The sequence below is a fragment of the Brugia malayi genome (assembly GCF_000002995.4).
Source record: "Brugia malayi strain FR3 genome assembly, contig: Bm_v4_ChrX_scaffold_001, whole genome shotgun sequence".
NCBI classification, from domain to species: Eukaryota; Metazoa; Nematoda; class Chromadorea; order Rhabditida; family Onchocercidae; genus Brugia; species Brugia malayi.
This window is the reverse complement of record NW_025062479.1, coordinates 9,239,003-9,261,414: the sequence shown is the minus strand read 5'-3', so window position 1 is coordinate 9,261,414 and position 22,412 is coordinate 9,239,003. Positions and strand designations below refer to the sequence as shown.

The window sequence follows — 22,412 nt, the reverse complement described above, 5'->3', positions numbered from 1 at the left end:
ATTCTGCTTATTTCTGTCTCTTGTTTTATTGCTTAATGAGACAATCCGGATTTGACGTCTGATAAATGCTATCGAGCCTAACAACTAAAATGAATTTGATTGTCACAACTAGTGATCGCACTCTCACTGCCATCTAGCAACAACGTTGAAAAATGATGATACACGCTTTAATTTAAGTGACAGATGAAAAAGGGTGTGTTTGTGTACGTATGTATACATACACCTATAAAAAGAAAACAATCAGTTTGAAGAAAATGGAGACGTCTCTGTTGCAGAGAATTTTTGTAGTAAGTGATGGGAGTGCCATGAGTAGATGACGACTGCAAAGCTAGTGTCGCGTGATGCCTGCAGGGTATTACGAGGAGTGGTTGCGATCCGCGGTGTGCGATGTTCATCTACCCACGCTATCCCTTGCTTCCTCTCAGTTCACCTTTCTTACGATCTTTCCAATTGCCACTGAACAACCTGTCGCTGGATTGTGAAAAATGCGAGGAAACAAGAAATAATGATTGAATTAGGGCGTGCTCATTCAAAAACAAGTTCCAGAAGTGCAGCAGAGCTCACAGTATATAAGGAAGCAGAAGAATCGCAACAGCAAATACTATCGAAGACTGCAACTCCTACTGCCAGAAGAGAAAGGAAAAGAGAAGGATACAACAAACGATTCGGGGTATGGATTTGGAAAGTCGCATCAAGGCATATCGGTTCGTGGCCTATTCCGCAGTCACGTTCTCCGTGGTTGCCGTATTATCCGTTTGCGTGACCTTACCTATGGTTTATAACTACGTCCATCATGTACGCCGTCAAATGCACAATGAAATAACATTTTGCAGGGTATATCTTTTTTTTTTCTTTTGTTCTCATTGATTGAAAAAGTGATCTTTGTATTTCAATATGAAAACTCTGTGATATCTTTGACTCTCTGAGGATCGGTCTATCCTATCTTTCGTTTTATTCCATCATCTGTTCTCTTCACTGACCCATTTCTGGACTAAGCTTTCACTGATAAAGATATTCATTAGAGATATTTAGTAATTGGATAATGCGAAAGAAATAATTGTAGACGGAAAGTCATTGTTGCCAATATTAAAAGTTGGTAAGGTAGATTTTTTTGAAATGTGAAAAGTTATTTTTGTGATAAAAATAAACAAGAGAGAGAGAGAGATATTACTAAGCCCTTTTTCGAAAAGTTACTGTATCTATGTAAAATCATGCCATCGTACGTCTTGTTCGGTTTCTCGAATTAAATTATGGAAATTAAAGAAAAAAAATGGTACATTTCATGTCTCTTTGAGTAAGTTTCGCGTGACTGAATCCAGTTTCTTTTCCCATGTTTTTCCCTTTTTCGAAAACTACCAACAATCGTCATTTCATTGAAATTGCCAGTATTATAACTTGTTTGTGAAGTAGAAAATGTATTAGATTGTGAGCAATGGCGCAAATGGCACCATTGCTCACAATTTCTTTTTTTGTAACGCATGCATTTTTCTTTTGTGTCTATACTCTAAAGAAAACTTCACTTTTTCGACCTTGAATAACAGAGAGGCTTTCTGGGAGATGTGTCAGTGTTTAGTTTACAGCTGAGCAATTTTTACAACGTCGAACAATAGCTTTTCAGCTCAGACAAATTTCTCCTCTTTCACATTCAACAGGAACTTTTTTAGGGGTCAGCGAAAGATATCTGGGCAGAAGTACATGAGCTAAAGAACATTCCTTTTACGAAGAATCGTACAAGTCGTCAAGCTGGTTATGGAGGCGGTGATATTGGTGTCAGCGGTGGTCAGACAACGCAAGGAGGTGCTTGCGATGCATGCTGCTTACCAGGAGCAGTGGGACCGCAGGGTCCACCTGGCAAACCCGGTAAACCAGGCAAACCTGGAGCTCCAGGCTTACCCGGTAATCCTGGCAAACCACCGAGTCGGCCTTGTGAACAGGTCACACCACCACCGTGCAAGCCATGTCCACCAGGACCACCTGGACCACCTGGACCTCCTGGACCACCTGGAGATGCCGGTGAACCAGGGGCGCCAGGTCGACCTGGAGCAGATGCACCACCAGGTGAACCTGGACCGAAAGGACCGCCAGGACAAGTTGGAGAACCTGGACCACAAGGACCACCAGGAGATCCCGGTGCACCTGCCCCAAGCGAACCTCTTATTCCTGGAGAACCTGGGCCTCCCGGTCAGTTTTTTTTTTTTTTTTTCATTTTCGTTTGCTATCAGGAAGCAGTGTAAAAATTAGGATTTTAGCAAAAAATTTGCATATGATCAAGTTTATCTGCATATCCCAGAGAATATATTTCAGATGTTCGTTTCAAGAAAATAATTTCAATAAATGATGCTTTAGGAGAACCAGGAGTACCAGGACCACCCGGACCACCAGGCCGATCAGGCAGTGATGGTGCACCAGGTCCAGCTGGACCAAAGGGACCACAAGGTCCAGATGGCCAACCGGGAGCAGACGGTGCACCAGGACAACCGGGACCACCAGGACCACCAGGAAGCCCGGGTGAAAGAGGAATCTGTCCAAAGTATTGTGCCATTGATGGTGGTGTATTTTTCGAAGACGGTACTCGTCGTTAAGTGGATTGTTAGAATGTATTACTCGAATTCCTCATCCTTACATCAGACTGCCATTTTGCCGATTTATCACATAGTTATATCAATAACAACCAAATAAAATTTTCACCCATATTCGTTCTACGCTAAGCTACAAAGCGGTACTAAGAACAATTAACAGTTAAGGAATTGTTAATTAGGTGATATGTTCAGGAAGGATTATTGATGGAATGATTTAATCACGAGTTGGTAGGATCAGTTTACCATTTAGAAATTTTTTAAAATGAAAACATTTTACCTATTTTCTACAACTCAAGCTTTGAAGCGTAAAGCCATACATTTTGCAACTTGATAAGTTTATATTGTCAATGAGAACATTGATACGGTTTTAGACGCAGCTTTGTTGTGCCTCAAAATTCTATTCAAATGCATGCCAAGCACTGACTTCCTAAAAGCCATGAGTAAATATACAAAAATAATGCAGAAGGAGGAGGAAGACAATTTCACAATATTGTCTTAATGTTTCTTGGTCATGACAACTAGCTATTTCAGATTAACAAATAATAATATTTTAAATAATGATGCTTCTACAAATCATTAAATAATATCAAAACGTAACTTTTTAATGAAAGAAATGTACTTCTGCTTTCACTTTCCACGTCATTCAGATTACTTAACTGTGTTACTGTCTTACTCTTTTTATATGATTGCAAAAAGGCCTATTTTCTAAATCTTTAAACCAAAACCCGTAAAAGTTCCTCAGATCATAGTTGATTGTTGCAACCATGTAATTCATCATTTATAAAGTGTAGAAGCAAATGACAAAAGCCGAAATAATCCATCGGAGCTTGGAAGTGGATTTGAAAATGAAGCTATGATTAATTAGTGTTGCAATGAGGATTTGATAAAGCGAATTGTTAAAGTAGTGGTACAGGGTAACAAGCCCAGAGATATTTTTATAGCTCCCCATTGCATGTAAAAAACTACTATTATATGGTAACAATTTGTAATTAGCTGGGAAGTTCTGATATGTCAACGAAAGGAACGGAATCCTTTTTATCTATATGAGATCATCAAATAAACTCACGCACTATTCCGTGGATTTCATCAACAAACAAAACATAACTACACCCAACATTCAATTCAAAAATTATTTCCATAATATCCTAGTCAGCAGGTTAATCAAAGGAAACAGCATCACGATATTGTAATTATAATTCAGGAAAAACCGAATTATAATAATATGCAGAAATAAAGTTGGGTTAACCCATAAGACCAAAGATTGTCTCAATTTAATATTCTCCAGACAAATATAAAACCGCTCCAAATTGCATGTCAAGTAAGCAATCGATTACCCAACATTCATCTCCCAATTATAAATGAGTCCATCACTACTGTCTAGAATTTGCAAGATACTATGAACAACAAGAACAATGATTACCTGAAACGTGTTCCTAATTCTACTGTAATGACCTTTAAGCTTAACAGTCAAACTAACACCCGAATTGTTTAAAAAGTTGTAAAACCTTTGTTTAACCAAGCTCCCTTGCCGTTTGTCACCTCTTACTCACTGTAAAAATATACTTGCTGGGAATCAACATGCACTATGATGTGGTGATTTAAACCCATTATCTATGTCGGTTTTTGATTCCAGCAACAGGTATTGCTCTCCTACTCATTTAATTCGATTCATTTAAATATTCAAGTTTCCTATCAACTTGTTTCTTCCTCTTCACCTCATATACACACACCTTCAAGTCTTACAAAATTATCGGATACTGTTGCTGTAGATTAATACTTGTGTGCCGTGGTTATTAACGAATAAAAATTACGATGAATTTCTTCTCAATATTTAAATTCCAAACCACGACCAAATAACTTTGGAAACTATGATGATCTTAACATACTGTTCTTCATAACATTAACATTTCCTGCACTAAGTCAAATCAAACACCATTATACAATACACAATAATTGAATAACCATATAAAAAGATTATTTTTTCTATAGTTATATGCTCGAAATCATAAATCAGTCTCCTATAATCCCAGAATCGATGATTTCCTTATTTCGGATCAGATTTTTAGGGACAAAAGCCAAAATCGTTGAGTTTGGTGTTCAGGTGACAATACATACTGCATTTTACAGAGAAAACAGTATTAAGCGGAAAAAAAAAATAATGAAATAATGAAAAACCGGAAAAATAGGTTAAAAATAACGAGATATGTAAAGATAAACCATCAATACTTTGTGAATTAAGAAATCACAATTTCCTAAATGGAAAAAAGTAATCAAACGAAAACTACTGCGAAAAGTGGACACAGGAAAGGCTTACACAATGAAACAAAAACTGCGGTAATTCAGATGACTATTAGAAACCATATTTTAAAAGAAAGTATCATTGAGCAGTTACAGACGAAAATGAAAAATAGCATTGCGAAAGCAAAGGAAAATTCAAGTTCCGTTTTATATTAACAAGTGTTTATGTGATCAAATCTTATAAATTCACTAAGTTGATATTATCAACGTAAGCCATAAAAAATCTAGATCGAAATCCAGCAACTAATGTATTCCTAATATTAACCTACCACCATTAACCACATATTTAATCTTCTCAGGTATTTTTACATGGAATAACCGGGTATAAAGGACTCTTACATAAATAAACCGATGATTCCTAAAAATGGAATCCTACCATGAATTTTCACCACAACTCTACTTTATCATAAAAAACTTCAAAAAGGATGTTTCTGAATTTACTATACCGTGAAATAAACAGTAAAAACAACAAACACCCTTATGGCCTAAAAAATGAGCAAAATAAGAAAAATGAAAATTTCAAATAAACAGCATTAAGCATTCTTACTGAGTGCACAGCGCTTTCACTTCTGAGTGCTCTGATAGTCACTGTAAATACATAAAAAAAAAGAAAAGCCTCAGAACGGGCTAGACATATTTAAACAATATAAGTAATATAATTTATAGTAACTAAAAATTCAACTATAATTGCAAGACACATTACTTGACTACAAAAAAAAAAAAAAACCGGATGAAAATCTAATACGACGTAAAATACAACACACAAGCATAGAACAAAGAAGACTGCTTCAATCAGCAAAAGAAATAACGAAATGGATTTATGTAAAACTGTGAATGGGATCATTAGGACCTGGGATCTGGCTCAGAACACGATCAAGCTTTTGTAACGGTATGGCTAAATGAATTTCCACCCAACAGGGTGTTGACGTTATTGTCTGTCGCTTGTACTGCTCACCCCAACCTTTCACAAAACTTATTCGCATATGGCACATTCGCTGAAATTAAACAATATAATGCGTTGAAGCAATGTTATGCAAATACCGTTTCGTCCAACAAGAATAACATCCGCTGTAGACTTTATTTCGAAACAATTAAGTAAATAGAAAAGTCAAATCTGGCAATCTATCTTGTTTCCATTGCTTACGCTAACAACAGTAATTTTAAAGAAGAAAACACACCTGTAGGGAATAAACGGCGTGGAAGCCTTGGCTCGTTGACTGAGCTAACAAAGTTTCAAATGATTCGTTATCAAAAACTTGCATAATATGCCCTGCAAATGATTGCGTAAACATTACCATCAACTATCTTCAAGTAAAAGGACTTTTGTACAAGTGAGGGTTATATTTGTAATATTTGTTATTATTAACCCACACAAATTTTTTAAAAATTCTTATGAAATTACCTGACGGCAGTCTATAAACGGTAGCCGGATGGTCATGAGATTTCACAGCATGTATGGGACTTTGAATGAATACTGGTGCTTCACTCAGACATTCTGCATAAACATCTTCATCCTGACGAAAAATCCTAACACCACGTCCTGAAATAGTAAATATCAGTTGTCCACTTAGAGTTTTAAAATGAATCATTAATTAACCCAATATGTTTAAACATATAGAATGATAGAATGATAGTTTAAAAAAATAGTGCTTACCAATCTGACGTCTAGCATTCACAACTCCAGGATTTCTATTAACATTAGCCAAAGCTCCCAAACAGAACCTTTCTGCTTCAGATGGTGCGCAGAAACCATCAACAATAACATGAGAAGTACCACCTTTGAAAGGCTCACCGATCTAAAGTCAACTTTTATGTTTGCTTTTCAAGGGACTAAAATGTGAAGATGCAAAACCTTAAATTTTCAAACGGAAAATTTTCTCTTAAGACGGCAAAAGCAGTGTCATACAACGAACTCGTTGATTAAGTTCATAATAATAGGCATGACACCATGCTTCTGGTACTGGTGCCGCGGGTGGATAATCTTTCACATTTGCTGCGACATCCGATGGCTGGAATTGAATGATTTTTACTGCCTAGAAATGAATAATTCTTTAGAAAGAGGATAAACAAAGACAAATATTTATATAAAAAATAAAAAGACAGAGGTCTATTTTTACCTTGGGTCGAATATGAGGTTGTATCCGTGGTCTATGATTTCTCATGTACAATATCTGAGCAAGTGAATTTTGATTGCTGCTGGATGCAGAAGAATTATGAGCTGGCACTGAATAACTTGAGTTTAAACAGTAAACTTGTACAAATGAAGTCTATAAAGTATTCGACAATTAACAATAGTTCAACTGATACGAGTAGATGGACAACATCCAAATGTTTGAAGGGCAGTATTATATAGTCTATATACATTTATGTACCATGTCCTAGTAGAAGTGCTATCACTCATTAATACACATTAATGAATAACCAAAGATCTCATACCCTTAACACAGTAAGTACAAAATATAATATTTTAAAAACGAAACACTGTACTTCCACTTATCGGTGCTATTTGTTGTGTGGAGTACGAAATGCAATTTCCCTGCCCAGCTGACAAACGTGATACTGTCGATGCACACGCTGAACGGACTTGTACATCTTCTCCCTGCTGTTGCAGCTGACAAAAAAACAAAGTATAAAAAAGATCACAAACAATGAAGTTTACTGGACACACAGAAAATACCCCAAAATCTTACATCTTGCATGGATGTGCTTAACTGCTGAAGTGTCTGACCAGAACATTTAGAAGCAGTGTTGGGAGTGCAATTTAACAGTTGATTGTCGGCACCAAAATAATAAATAGAACTCATCGTTCCAGGTTCAGTTTTCGTCTGAGCATTAGAGGTTGTTTCACCTGCCACAAGTATTTTTCAATATTTTACGATACAACAAAACTCACCCACTCTTGCACTAATATTAGAAAAATAATGGGAAATTGATTTAAATTCTTACATGTGAATTACAAAACAGCTTATGTTTACCTATTTGTTCCTGGTAATCCATTGGAGTAGACGACGACTGCTGCTCCGAATCTCCTACTTCGACTGCTGTAAGCAGATGCCACGTCTGTTGGGTTGCGATTGTCTTATTCCGATAGCAGTTAGATGAGGACGATGGTGTACCGCACATCTTTTCATGCAAATATGACTTTGTTTCGTTGTTACCACGAGTCAATAAATCCATCAAATTCCTAAATAAAAGCTCATTAAATTTGACCGACGGAAGATGTGATACATTCTGATGAATTCAGCAATCTCGATTCATTCTAGAAATCTTTGTTAACCTTAAAAGATTCTGAAAATCACAAATAAGCACTGTTTTATCATCTATTTTTAGTTAAGTAAAAAGTCACTGTAGCTGACTCTACCTATAACATCTTGCCAGTTCTAGAATTTGTATTTTATTCGAGAAAATCTCAAATCTTTGTGTTCAAAGTTACAAACTCATAATTCATAGCATATATAAATAAAAAACAAATTTGTTTTTCATAACAAGTGTCTGAATTTCTCTTTTTCCCTCCCTTTTACCGTTTTTATAAAGCATTCGTGAATCAGAAAGAAATCTGAAAAGTAACTAGCTGACATTAAAAAATCACGAAAATACAATAAAGGAATAGAGAGATACAAAACACGTGTAACGAGTTTTAACAAATTATACTTTTTTTTAAGGATGAAAAAGGGTATTGGAACGTGGGAGCAATCATACATTTGCGGGGAACCATGTGAATGAGATGAGCGAAAAGCCACTAACTACTGTTACATGAGTCTATATGGCTGTGAGGGGAAAGTTGTATGCACAAGGAAATGATGACGATGCCCGCAAACCATGTACACATTCACCATCCAAATCGGCGTAGCCTTCCCGTTCCCCTTCTCTTTGCCCCACTTTTACCTATTCTAAATCCATAGAAATTTGTGAAATCTGATAAACAAATCAAAATATCAAGAAGGTTGTATTTAACATATGTAAAAAGCAAATGTTTACATATATGATGATCCTTTTTGGTAGAGTAGGACTTGTGGCAATCGATTCAACGCCAAGACCCACTTATCGTTTCTAAAACTACCGTAAATTACTCGGATCATATAATTTAAGATTGAAAAAACACAAATGTTTAAATATCTACGTGGAAGCATGTATGAACTAAAAGCATTGTGTTACAGGTGATTAGAAAATAAAGTGCATCATTTATACCATTACTACTACTAGCACCACCACTCAACTATAAAGAGATAAGAGACAGAATTTCGCCTCACAATTTTTTAAATCCAAATGGTGACAGCTGCTATACAATAAATCTTTGCTGACCAATGATATGGAATTTCCCTGTGCCGGTTTTATATTGAATGTACTAACCATAGGGAAATGAACTTCCATTTATACTAAATAATTTAAATTAATCCACTGTAGTACTAATATAAAATATAGCTAACACAGAAAAAATCAACGACCACTTTACGTAATTCAACAAAACCTGCAGCCAATTAAATGACAGATTTCAACCAAACAGATACAACAAAACTATATATAGTTCGCCTTACACATTTATGAAACAACATTAAACCTCGAAAAAACTTTTTCCCTTTTATTATGCACAAATCACTACGGAGCAGCTCCATTGTGGTGATCTAATATTACCAGCAGAAAACCAGAATTCAGACAATCTTAATTAGGTGAAGAGTAAATGAAAGAGAATATGCGAGAAGATTATCTGCAAATAAACTGTTTAATGAAAGACTCTGAATATGTACAAAAATATGTTATCAATAAGAGACCAACAAACAATTATAGAATTCAGAACTGGCAAAGAAATGATAAGCTGAGCAAACTTGGATCAGTTCATTAAATAAAAACTGGTAAACAAACAATTTTTCAATGTCGTTTAAATTTGAAATAAATGTGGAACATTCAGAGAAGAATTAGACCAAACAACAGCAAGCGCTTTGCTGTCTTATCAAAAAATGTTAAACCCCTTATTTGAAGTACAGCACTAGTTAACGAAGAACACAATAAAAAAGCTCATCAATATTTCATTATGCAAACAATTTCTACGACCACGATCGAGAAACGTTAATCTTTTTCATAAGCTTATTTAATAAGAAGCTTAAGAAGTTTTCAGGAAATTTTATTTAAGCAAATATAAGCAGATAATGATATTTCCGTTTTCAAATTCAACATAAAGTTAAAGAGGTTAAAAGTGGCCACCGCTATAACGTTGCTTAACTCCTCAAAGATTTATTAACTAACATACACATTAAAAAACTATTATATAAGCATAACGATGAGAACGTACCTTTAGTTATATGAGGCAGAACACTAACTGTACGATCACAACTCCCAATTAGTATGCAGGCACAGAATCCTAGAAAAGAAAGTGAAAAAGAAAAAAAGGTTACATTAAAAGTGAAAAAGTAAAACTTCCTAACAAAAATGATTATAGGCCCAGAAAAAAATTATTTTAATATCAGAAGTAGCAAAATGATACAGCAAATTAAAATCTAAAACGAACGGTGCTGTAAAGGTAATTGCAAATGTGGAAGAAAAGAGTTCGATTAAAACCTTATTGAATCAGTCGCTGTTTGTACCTCATTCTCTGCTTTCTAAACATGTATTTTGCAAAGGGAAAGTACGAAATTAATGAATTCGGTTATAACAAGACATATTATATCAAAGACAGACATTACTGGTGAAATTCAACAGAACTGGTAACATCATCAAACTGCTCAAAATGAACTGATATGTAGGAAAGTTAAAGGCTTGAAACCAAAGGTGCCCAAATGTAAGAAAAGTAATGAAAAATGGAAAACAGAACGAAGATTAACCAACCAACTCACATACTAAATCTGATTCTTGAACTAGTGCATTTACAGTATGCCAATCGTTGATTGAAATGACTGAAACTTCAACTTACCATTACGATGAAGAGAACTTAATACTGCAATTTAATCTTACTTCCAGATCAGAGCGAATAAATGAAGACAAACGGACACGATGCTTTTTAGCATCGCGTTCAACTCAAACCTGAAATACATAACGAAAAGCAAGGGAACCAGATGTTAAATTTCAGATTATCGGTTTGTTCTCCGCTAAGTTTATCGCAGTTAGGTCCGCTGCATGTGCTGTAAATTTGAGCGCTATTGTTTTTCTATCTAATCCAAACAACCAAATCGTTAACTTTGACTTTTTTCCAGACCGGGATTAATAAAAGTATTTCTCCATATTGTTCACTGGTAATTACTGCTCAATTACTGGATCCGACATTTTTATGTCAACTGCACTACTAAAGCTCATAGCATTCTTCACCTCTCCCTATAATATAGATTTTATTAGTGACATGCTGATAAAGAATTAGAAACAAAAATGAGGACCTGCAACTATCGGCAAATATTTGCTCCATAGTTTTTCTTTCAAACACGAAAGTTATTCGCGGTAGTATACAGCATAGAGACATTATGATGCATGTAAATAACCCTATACGTACATTCATCCGTGTATGTGGAAAACGTGTACGACCACAAACGTAATTAGTTGAAGTAAGGGAATAGGAAGAGAACGAACAACAAAATTCACACCTGATAAATAGTGGTGCAACCAACAAGGATTACAAAACATACGGCTGTCTCATTACCTCTTAACGACAATTAAAAAAATATGGCGCGGACGTGAGTTAGTGTAACTTGCTCACTAGCTAACGGCCTGTGGTAGTGATGAAGTACGCCGGGAAAGAGGTAAGAAAATAAAAAAAGAATGGACATTATGCAGCTCCATGCTTAGGACGTAGAAAAGATAGTGCACTATGGACGGAGACAGACACAGAGAAGCTGTGCATTTATCATCGTGTGTGTGTGCCAGAAATGGAAAGGAGCCAAAATAGTTGGGTAGCAGCCAATAATGTTTCAAAAGTCTTCGAAAACAAGAACAGCTTCATTGTCGACTAGATTACTGTTGAGATTGATGATTTATAGTGGTAGTAGTCGACAGGAGGGGCTGAAAGAGTGGCTGTAGACGTGGATTACGTAGATGTACACGTCACCATTGCAGATCATCACGTACACCATGCATTCATTCATTTCAAGGGTGGAAACAATCGAACAATTCAGCATGATTTTTAATTCTATAGTTTTAATCACCTACTATACGTAATCAGCAAAAGTTAGTCAACTTATCAAGCCGAATTATTTTCAGACTCCAACTTTCATACTGAATGAAATGTTGTTAAATAAAATTTATTAAATGAACTTGATGATTAATGATTTTAAAATATTCCAAATGGTTCATTTTGCATACCAAATGATAATTCGTTATTTGCCTTGAAATACACCACATCATGATAACTCATAAAATTAAGTTTATCATGCATCATTGGAATTCATGATTACCACTGTTGAAACTATCTTAATACTTACTTGATCTTCATGAAGTACAGTTCTTTGTAAATGACTATATGCACTTCTAAAACATAGATTATAACCTACTAAAATATTAAATAAAATCATAATTATTGATTGAAGACAACACGACACATCGATACGATTTCGTTAAGATGGATAAGATTAAAGGTGAAAAAAATCCTCCAAACTTGTACGCTTATGTCGCTAATGATAGATATTCAGGCTATCATCATATCACTTCTAAATTTCACCATTGCATCGTAATGGTGAAAAGTTGAAAAATTTCCTTATCTTTTCAATATTCAAACACGGTGTATTCATTTTAATTCTTGTAAACGCTACCACTTCCAGTATGTTCCGGTGTTTACCATACACTTCAACGATCTAAATATAATTTGTGGTTCTAAGTTATCCTAATGAATTCTAGCTTTTAAACACGCTAGATCATTCTTATCAAACAGCAACACTATCCTTATAATGAACTACTTTGTTTGGAAACTTTACTGATCATTGACCGAGAAAATAAAGCGAAAAGTGGTACTAAGCAATGTTTGCACCTATCAGCCATATGTAAACTTCGTTTGCATAGCTCTTTACAGAGACTTCTCTCTCATTGTTCACTCTCCTGGTCTTCCTTAGCCTCTTCTACCTCAGACCCATTACTATTCTTAATCTTCTATTAATATCCAATCTCTTAAATCTTTTCATTTATAATGCCAAAATAATCTCGAAAATTTCGAACGGAAACCTATATTTGAGTGTTTTTGTGACAAATAATTCAAGTTAAGTTTAACCTTCGTAAATGGATGAAAAAAAAAGCGCTTTTCCGACCATAGCAATTCTAATCTTTTGTTGGTCTGTCTATCTGACTATTTCAGATATTTCTGAATTAAGCTAAATTGATTTTGCTAACATTTCCTCTCTGTACATTGCAAAGAAAAAACAGTCAGTATTGTCCCTATCTGTTATGCACAGATAATTAATAAATTAGTGAATCATCCAGGAAGGTTATATTCCAGGTGTTTTAGTAATCAAGTGGTTTGGTGTATTAAATTGATAACGATGAAATTTTGATATTTTAGTTATCACTTCCAGTTAGCTGCAATGTGATAGCTCAAAACATAGATTTAAGATACGAATTGATAAGAAATTAGTTTATGATCAAGAAATTAGTTTATCATTTATACGAGTTTCCTCCACGCCGATAAAAACAATGTTTTTCATTTCTGTATTAGAGGGAAAAAAATTGGTTGGGAACTGCTTAAAAAACTTAATCAGTAAATCAGAAAGAAGATTACCGTCTTATTCATTAAAAAGGGTAAACTTTAAATCCTTATATCTTTCTCTTTCTCTTTTATTATCCATAATAAAAAGGACTCGAAATAACTTTTTTGTGTTGAAGTCGAGCAAAATATTCAATCAATTTTTATGTTTTGCTCACGTACTTACCTTTCGAAATTTAATATTTCCTACCAACAACACTAATTCTTATTTACGAAGTACTTTTTAATGCACTCATTCATTTTGGATTTCTTTTCCTTCGTGTTTTTAAATTAAGACTATCAAAGGAACAAAAGTTAACCCATTGCAATGAGCTAATATGATCAATCACAAGTATAATAGATGAAAAATTGTTATCCATATAAATCCGATGATCCATTTCAGTAGCAATGAAGAAAAATATTATGTTAGATGATCGGGCACTCTTCTTCAACTCATTTCTAACTTTTTTTCATTCATCACAAATCTATTTCTCTCTCTCTCTCTTTTTTCTTCATCTTCACAATCAAATCTTTTTTCTTACCTTTTATTTGATTTATTTATTAATCGTTGACTTAATCAGCTTTATAAATTCAATGAATAGTTTTTAAATTTATGATATCCATCTTTTTTTCCACATCCTATAATCCAATTTTCCTGAATGATTAATTTTTAAAATGAATGACGATTCCATTTTCCATGCTTCCTTGGCAGTAGTCATTTGAGATTTAAGCGATTGATTTCCTGTTTCCTGTCTGAATTTTAAGTCCAATTCTGAATGTCGTAACAGAATTAGTTGGCGTTGGTATAATAAGAATCTCTACTTTACTTTGAAAATGATATTGCAATAATCTACGTTGTGATTTGCGTGATAGAAGTCACTGATAAATGGATGATAATTTATCCTTTTATCTTATTATTTTGTATGGTTTATAGAATCACTTTTAATTTAAAAATTGTTCAAGTGAGTAAAATAAATACGTATCGTAAGTTATAAAATAGGTCTTTTTTCCTCTTTTGGTACTGTTACTGAGAGATTCAAATTAATTGATGTCATGTTTTCCTACTTCATACTGTTTCATTGATTACACGATTTCAATTTATTAATGCTAATGAAAATATTTATTGTTAAATGTATGCTCAGTTTTTGTGTTACAGTTGTATTAGATGATTAACTCATGTTTAAAAATGCTGAATAAATTAATTTATCCTCCAGCATCAATCTTATTTTCCTAATTTCTTGTATTGTTTTCATAATCATTTGAACCAAATATTTCATTTGATATTATTCAAAAGTAATTTTCTTTTCTTTCCATTTTTTAAAGTCTCCTCGAAAGCCGCCAATACCATTTGAAAACAGTACAACTTTTTGCATAAATCTGATACCTTTCTTTTTGTTCTACAATTGATTTTGTAATGGAGTGCTGACGTGAAAAGAAGTACTAATCATTATATTGTGATGAATATTCATTTATTAATCCCTTATCAAGGACACTTTCTTTTTCCTATTCCATTTTTTGAAAAACTTCGATGTAATTTTTCAAATTTCAATAATCTTCCATATTATTTAATTTTTTTCTTCCGTTCTTAAAAAAAAAAAGTGCAAAAGGTAATTCAAGTGAATTATGTGTTGCTAGTTTATGAGAAGAAGGCAAGACAGATAGAAAGAGATGATGAAGGAAGATATTAGGAATAATAATAGTTGATTTACGGAAGGATGAGAGAAAAAATTTGAACCACCCAATTTAACTAGTCCAAATAATTGGTGCAGATGTTTTGACCTGAAATTCGATCCTTTTTTCCAGCCAATTACATTATGCTTCATATTTATTTCAGCTATCCTGAAAAATCTGTTTTTATTCAATTTCACAGATAGATATTAGGACGAGAAAGTTGATGAAATTATTTGAAAGACGAGTAATCAAAATTGTGTAATACTACTCATGTCGCAAATATCTAGCGAAGCGAAAAAAAAAATTTCAAAAAATAAAAATAAAAAGAGGAAGAAAAAATGGAAGCAATTGAAATAGATATTAAATCGATTTATTTCAAATGTATTAAAAAAATATTGGTTTTTTTTTTGAAGCATTTAAAATATTAGCTTATCAGCATCTCCTGGAACACCTCTCATTATTAAGCTTCAAATAGTAATATCATTTGATCCTAAAAGGATTATTACTACTGCTTTTTTTTTTCTTTTTTTTTGAATTATAGAGCGGAATTTACGATAACATGCATTGCTCTTCCATGGATGCATGCTTAATTGTAGGCACAAATGTTTCAACTGAGTGTTAATGCATATTCATGATGACAATATATTTGTGCTTATGTTGCTACTGCATCGTTATCACTTTGACAAGCCCATCAGTGTCGCTTTGATAGACCTATTAACTGACCTTTTGAAATCAAATCCGCCTTTGTGTGCTAATTACAAGTAGAATTTTAATTCGTTTGATTTTAATCTATTTTCGTTCTGCAAAAATTAACTGAATATATCTGCTACCTAATGCTATTTTGTCAATCTATTAAAAAAGAAGCAATGTTGAGAGTATTAATTTAGAATACTGAGAGAAAATCTTGTACATGATTATGCTTGTATGTTTATACCTTTACTCAAAGTTTTTAAATGGTAAATGTCCATTTAAACTTGATACTTCAAGCTAGCTGAACAAGCATAACCGGTAAGAAACAAAAAGAAGATAGGTAATGAGCATTGCTAATGACCCATCTAATAATCGAATTGATTTAACACTTCGACTATTGTAGAAGTTTAATTAAAGGTAACATTTTTATATGCGATAGATTATACATGCTACTAAACTATGATATAAATAAAGAAAACTGCAATTTATTAGGTTTTTAAGTAATTTAACAGCGGAAGTATTAACAAGAAGTACACATTTATTGTTATTATAAATAAATAATTTAGTACTAACATTATGAATTGAAAAAAATTTCCATTTAAACTGTTTGCAAATATGCCAACATGAAATAATAGCTTCAGTAGCGAATTCATTCTGTAAACTGTTAAATTTCATTTTTTTGTAAAAATTTGAGTTGTTTCACATTAAAATAAACTTAAGACTAAGGATCCATTTGAGTATTTATTAATTATATTATTGTTTAGTTCCAGAAGTTAAGCATAATTTTTCTAAGATTCTCTGTCGTAGATCTCAACATCTGCTCAGGCGCTTGTATGAATTCCAGTTCATTATAAAAAAATTAACTATGTTCGTTTATTTTTTAATTGAATTTAGTTTTATTCGTTAATTATTCGTTCTATTTATATTTTAGAAATAATAGGAAACAGGCAATAATGAGCAATTTTCTTCCTTTTCTTCCATCGAAATGGTTTGTAATTTGTGGTTGTTTTCATTTCTTTTTTTTTCCCTTTCTTACCAAACAATATACAATCGATATTCAATGGATGTGCAACGAGCATTCGGTGCAAACCGGGCATAATTTATGTAGGGGGAGAAGTATCCATCGAAAAAAAAGGAAATAATGTATTTCTTAATTCGTATCTTCTTTTAAAATAATATCGACAATTTTAATATTGATTGGCTTTAATATCACAAATTGGAATGATTGCTATTTCTCGTTTGAGATTATGTTTTCATTACTTACAAAGGAAGAAAAGAAAAAGAGAGGAAAAAAACAAATAATTTGCGTTTACATGTTTTTGCCAAATAAGTTAGTTGCATTATCCTTTAAGCCATAAAGTCAAACAAACTAAACTTGTTGAAAAACGACATGTTGGGATAACTATGAAAATCACGATTACAATTTCCTTTGAATTTAATTTATATGATGAGGAAGCTCGTGGGAAGAAAAACTAAATAATGTGTGTTAGTGTTTTAATAACATTTAGAGCAATGCTTAAAAACTAGACAATCTGTAGTAATATTTTAGATTTTAAGCCATTAAGATAAGCATCTCCGCAGTCAAATTTTCTAAATTTGGTTGAATTTTCAAATGGTAAATTGCAAGGAATAGTTTGAATATTATTGTAAGATTCATCAGTGATGCAAATATAAATACGTTCAGTTTAACTTCAGTTATCCATCATAAATTTTACAATTTCTCAATTGCATCAGGTTGAAATCACGATAGAAGTATATAGAATTTAAGTTCTATTGTCATGGATTCCTACTACATTTATTTTAATCCTAATAATTGAATTACCAATTTAATGAACAATGTGAAAAAAATCCTTCAAAAAAGTGCAAAAATAATTTCATTAGCAAGTAGTTACAATTTTTCATGATGTAAAGAATAAAGAATAAAAATGACAATTCCTGCTAAAATAAATTAAGTTCATAAATTACAGTTAATCATAGCAGTAATGTTTTTTGATAGATATCCTAATTTTGTTTGCTTCAGCTAATAAACGATTAGTGATTCAAATATTAGAGTTTGGTTAAACTTGGATGATAAATGTTTAGTTTTAACGAAAATTCAGCTATTGTAGAATGGGAAATGATGAAATGAATAATTAATGTTCATTAAGAAATTATAGGTAAACAAAATGAAATTATAATTATTTTACTATTTATATATGAATCTTAATCAGTTAATTATTCAATATTTGCATGTTTGTAATTAAATGAAAACATCGACGAGTATATCGATCCAATGTTCCGCATAATTTAATAGCAGCCGTGAAAAAAAAAAAAAGACTTTTTTTTTTTTTGTCGTGAAGACAAACTGGAATAGTACCAAAGAAATGCTATGAAAATACAAATATGCACTTACACGTATGGTCCATAATACTTTATCGTCTAATGATTTGGTCTATGCTGAATATGAAAAGATCAAAATTAAAAAAATTTTTAATGGAAAATGATTAAATGTATCAATTTATGGGTTCTTATATGAAACAACTTATTTCAGATTGTCCTGATTACATGTTCATTTGCTAGTCTAGTGGAAATGCATTTAGATAAAATTAGTATTAAAGGTTTAGCCAGTTTTTGGATTATTTGTGACGGTTAGTATCATGAGCTTTTCTCAAAGAGAATATCACATTTAGCAGTGGATTATCAGTAAAGATAAACAGTTCAATAAATCACGACTGGTCCACTTTTTAGATTTTAGCTAGATTTTAAATTATTAGGTTGTAGTGTTTTATGATTGATTGTTTCCGTAGAGTACGTTAAGACATATGTTCGATCTTTATCAGAATATAATCGGCTATTATGTTCAATACATTTGGCCAGTAGATATGGTTTCAGTTGATAAAAATTACTGATAATGTTTGATGGGTATCTATTTAAAAGTCGCCAAATTATCGATATTTGTTTGTGTTTTATTAGAAAAAAATTGTGATATATTATTCAAATTAGAGTCAAATAACTTTTGAGGCTTAATTATTTCATTATCAATCGTAAATATAAAGTTAAGCGAAGCTATAATATCGAGTAAAATTGTATTCATTCCTTACTTTTCTTTGCTGTTTCACAATGTTGTTTTAATTTTTGAAACGATTAAGTCTCATCATCCAATTCAAACTTCTGTAAATCATATATTCATTCTTACTGTTTACTGTCATATCGAAGAATTGAATAATATGAAAATTTGGAGAAATTTTAACAAAATTCTTTTTTGAAAATGAAAAAATCCAACAAAATGAAATTCTTGTCAATAATTTTCGATTCCATTTTGATATATAGCAAAAGATTTTAAATTCATTAAATTATTTCCAAAAGAATTAAAAAAGACACATCTCATTCTCACATCTCACTCATCTCACATACTTTAATTTCACACTTTTGAAAGAACAAAAATTGAATTTGTTCTTCTAAATAAATTGAAAACAAAAGTTTTTTATACAATTGGTTAATAGTAAAATCCAACTTTTTCTCAAATAAATTTTATCACCAATATTTGTTAAATGCTTTTTTTTTGCTTATAGTACTAAAAATATGAACAATTTTGATAATTGCGTAGCGTCGTTTTATTTTGTATCTTAGAGAATACTAATGATTATGAGAGAGGAGAGGGAAAGAAAGAGAATTAGAAAAGAAAGAAAAGATTGGTTGTTATGATTTTGAAGCATTAAGTTGCTTGGAAAAGAATATATGTGAATTATTCAGGATGCCAAGAATGCTAATGCAAATGTACAGTCAGGTATTATAATGATGCTTCTATCATCCATCTCAATCAAACTATCTCTGTCTATCCCTATTTATATTTCTCATACACTTTTTTTTTTTTGGAATGAGAAATGTAAGATAAAACATTTTCATTTTCATTAATTTTTATGTGCTTCATATGAAATGTTTAATGTTGATAATGTAATAGCTTGGAAGAGAATCAAAAAACAAAAATATATGTTTAAACAAAAAATAGAGATAACTGTTTTTGTTATATGCTATTATATGCTCTTTATGATTGCATTATTTTGATTTAGAATTTTTTAGAAAAGAGATTAAATTTTATGAAAAAAATTTCCGTTCTTTTTTTCATTTGAAAAATTCATTAAGGTAAAAAAAAAAAACCAAAATAAAGAAGAGGCATTTTTCAAATGTGAAACTATTTCTTACACTCGAAATGATGTAATAACAAAAGATTATCATCTTCTGGTAATATATTTGTTGAAGTTCTCAAATTAACGACTTTCTTGTTGCTATGATGATATTTCCAGAAAATTATGATCAAGCAATCAGTCATGTGAGCAATTTACGCTATTGCTATCCTTTTTTCTTTTCTTTTCCTTCTTTTCTCTCTACAGGTAACTGTTTCACGTTAATGATAATTAATGACTGACATAAGCATTTCTCATATCATTCTAACTTTGTTTACAATAACAATGAAATTAAACTTATATTTTTCTTATTCCAGTTTCATCTTATTTCATTATAACATCATTTCGCTACATTTATGATTATTAAGAATATATACAACTTGTTAAATACGATCCCTCAAAATAAATCATTCTTTATCATCAAAAATGAATTCATCATGTATGGTGAAGATTTCATCTTATGATAATAATGGAAGGTTTAGTCTGCAATAAAGTTGCAAGAATTTAACATATATGCATACAGATAAAATAAAATAAAAATAAAAATATTAAGTTAAGGAAATTATAGATTAAAGATTAAGTTATAGAAATTAACCATAGTTTTGATTTTATAAACAATTAGCAGTAATTTGTTCATTCATTGATTTTGTTTTGCTATCCATTTTTTCCTCACACTTTTCGGAGAGAAAAAAAGCATAAGGAAATGAAGCGAAACTTTGGAAGAATAATGAGAGTAACAGTGTTTTTTCCTCCTTTTTATTTTTTTATTTTTTGTAAAATGATGAATAATGTCTAGCGTTCATTCTCGTACGTCATTTGCGAGGAAAAAGGAAGGGGCAGGGGGATGAAAGATCTCAACCAAACCAAACGTAACAAACATTTCCCGTTCAAATTATTTTGTATAGGCGAATTAAAAGGTTTCTGTATTCACATTTTTGTGACATTTATTTATTTTTAAAATTTTCCAGATTTTTCTATCTGTTGAAAAATGCAAGAATAAAATCGTAAATCGTTCTATACGATTGTTATAATCATTGTTCAAATGATGATAGCAAAATATTCTGTATTTTTGTTACATTTTATCTCTAACAATAGATATTACACGTTTTGGCTTACTTCACTATTCTGGGATGTGTCTCCTACAATCACAGTTCTGTTTTCAGGTAGAAGCGGATTTGAACCTGATTGATAAAAGACAATTCGCCATCCCTTTAATATATCCTATTTCTCTTTCCTATATTGATATTTCTAATTTAAACAAATTAAAGGTGTTTTTTTTTTTTTTTTTAAAAAGCTAAACAACTCAAGTAAATAAGTGAAACAGTTATTTGTCATTTTTAACCTTTGTTTCATATGAATTACTTACAACGACTGTCGAATGAAGATATTCAATGAGTAATTGTTCAATTAAGTGAAAAGTTTAATTAAAGTTCAAACCATTTTGAGAAGAGCAATATGTTAAACCGTATCAGTTGCGCGCATACAGAAAACATTGCACTAAAAGTTACGCTAATCAGTAAAGATGATCTCGAAATGATTCCCTTTTTTTTTTGTCGATGTTTCTTCTATATTTGTTTGCAAACCTCTCTTAATCTGTTGATTTAAACATTCAAAAACCTTCGCTCAAAAATTTTTTCGGCACTTTCGTTAGAAAAATTTTTATGTAAACTTTTAAATTTAACCTTGAATATCAGTGTAATTTATTTTGTAGTCCTTAACTTTCAGGTTACTCTGTGATTGGAATAATTTCATCGTCAGTATTTTAAGTTTATTTTACCAAAATTTCCATGTTGAATTGTCTAGATGAGTGAGAAATTCGAACGCTATGTTTCATTTTCCTGGTTACAGTAACCTTTTTTTTGACTCTAAACATATCTGAAATAAATTAGTGTGTGTAGGTGATAATTAACAACAGGTATAATTGTTGAAGTAACTATATCTCAATGAAGTGACTGTCGCAAGGACTGTCGAAGCAATCGGTCTTGCATATTTTTCGGTGCTAGCATACATGCACTTCCAACATAATCCCATGCATCTTTGAGTAATGGAATATGGTAACCGTCGTAATAAATAATTACGAAATGGTTTAAAACAAAAGAAAAGAAAACTTTTAAACTTTTCGAAACTTGAAAAAATTTATCAATTTGTTTGAAATTTCAAAAATTTCTAGCGTAAATGCAGAGATAAATACTGTACCGGGATAAACGTGCTCATACCTCAAAAGATATTCACTTTTTCTCGTAGCGTTTCGAAATAGCCCATCATTTGCCATGTCGATAAGCAAGCAAGGGTGAGGGCGAAAAGGGTAAAGTAGGAGGTGGTTTTACAAGAGAGTGGGAGGGAAAGAGGACTATGAGAAGGAAA

The 22,412-nt window shown here is 32.0% G+C and overlaps 2 protein-coding genes across 3 annotated transcripts; one reads left to right on the top strand and one right to left on the bottom strand.

The window, feature by feature from the left end:
* Positions 1–672: 672 nt before the first annotated feature.
* Positions 673–2,582, top strand: Bm3555 (Uncharacterized protein; the record flags this gene model as incomplete). The annotated part of the gene is made up of 3 exons (XM_001898724.2): positions 673–834; positions 1,665–2,181; positions 2,347–2,582. 3 exons carry the CDS (start codon positions 673–675, stop codon positions 2,580–2,582), a joined length of 915 nt encoding a protein of 304 aa, XP_001898759.1.
* Positions 2,583–5,695: 3,113 nt separating this feature from the next.
* Bma-daf-8 (Uncharacterized protein) lies at positions 5,696–8,054 on the bottom strand (the record flags this gene model as incomplete). Of its 2 annotated transcripts, none has more annotated exons than XM_001898725.1 (9): positions 5,696–5,872; positions 6,056–6,147; positions 6,280–6,417; positions 6,532–6,673; positions 6,791–6,910; positions 6,995–7,101; positions 7,365–7,488; positions 7,568–7,725; positions 7,853–8,054. In XM_001898725.1, 9 exons carry the CDS (start codon positions 8,052–8,054, stop codon positions 5,696–5,698), a joined length of 1,260 nt encoding a protein of 419 aa, XP_001898760.1. The 2 variants fall into 2 exon arrangements, with proteins under 2 accessions (XP_001898760.1, XP_042930143.1); XM_043074209.1 differs by having other exon boundaries at positions 6,791–6,886.
* Between the last annotated feature and the right edge of the window lie 14,358 nt (positions 8,055–22,412).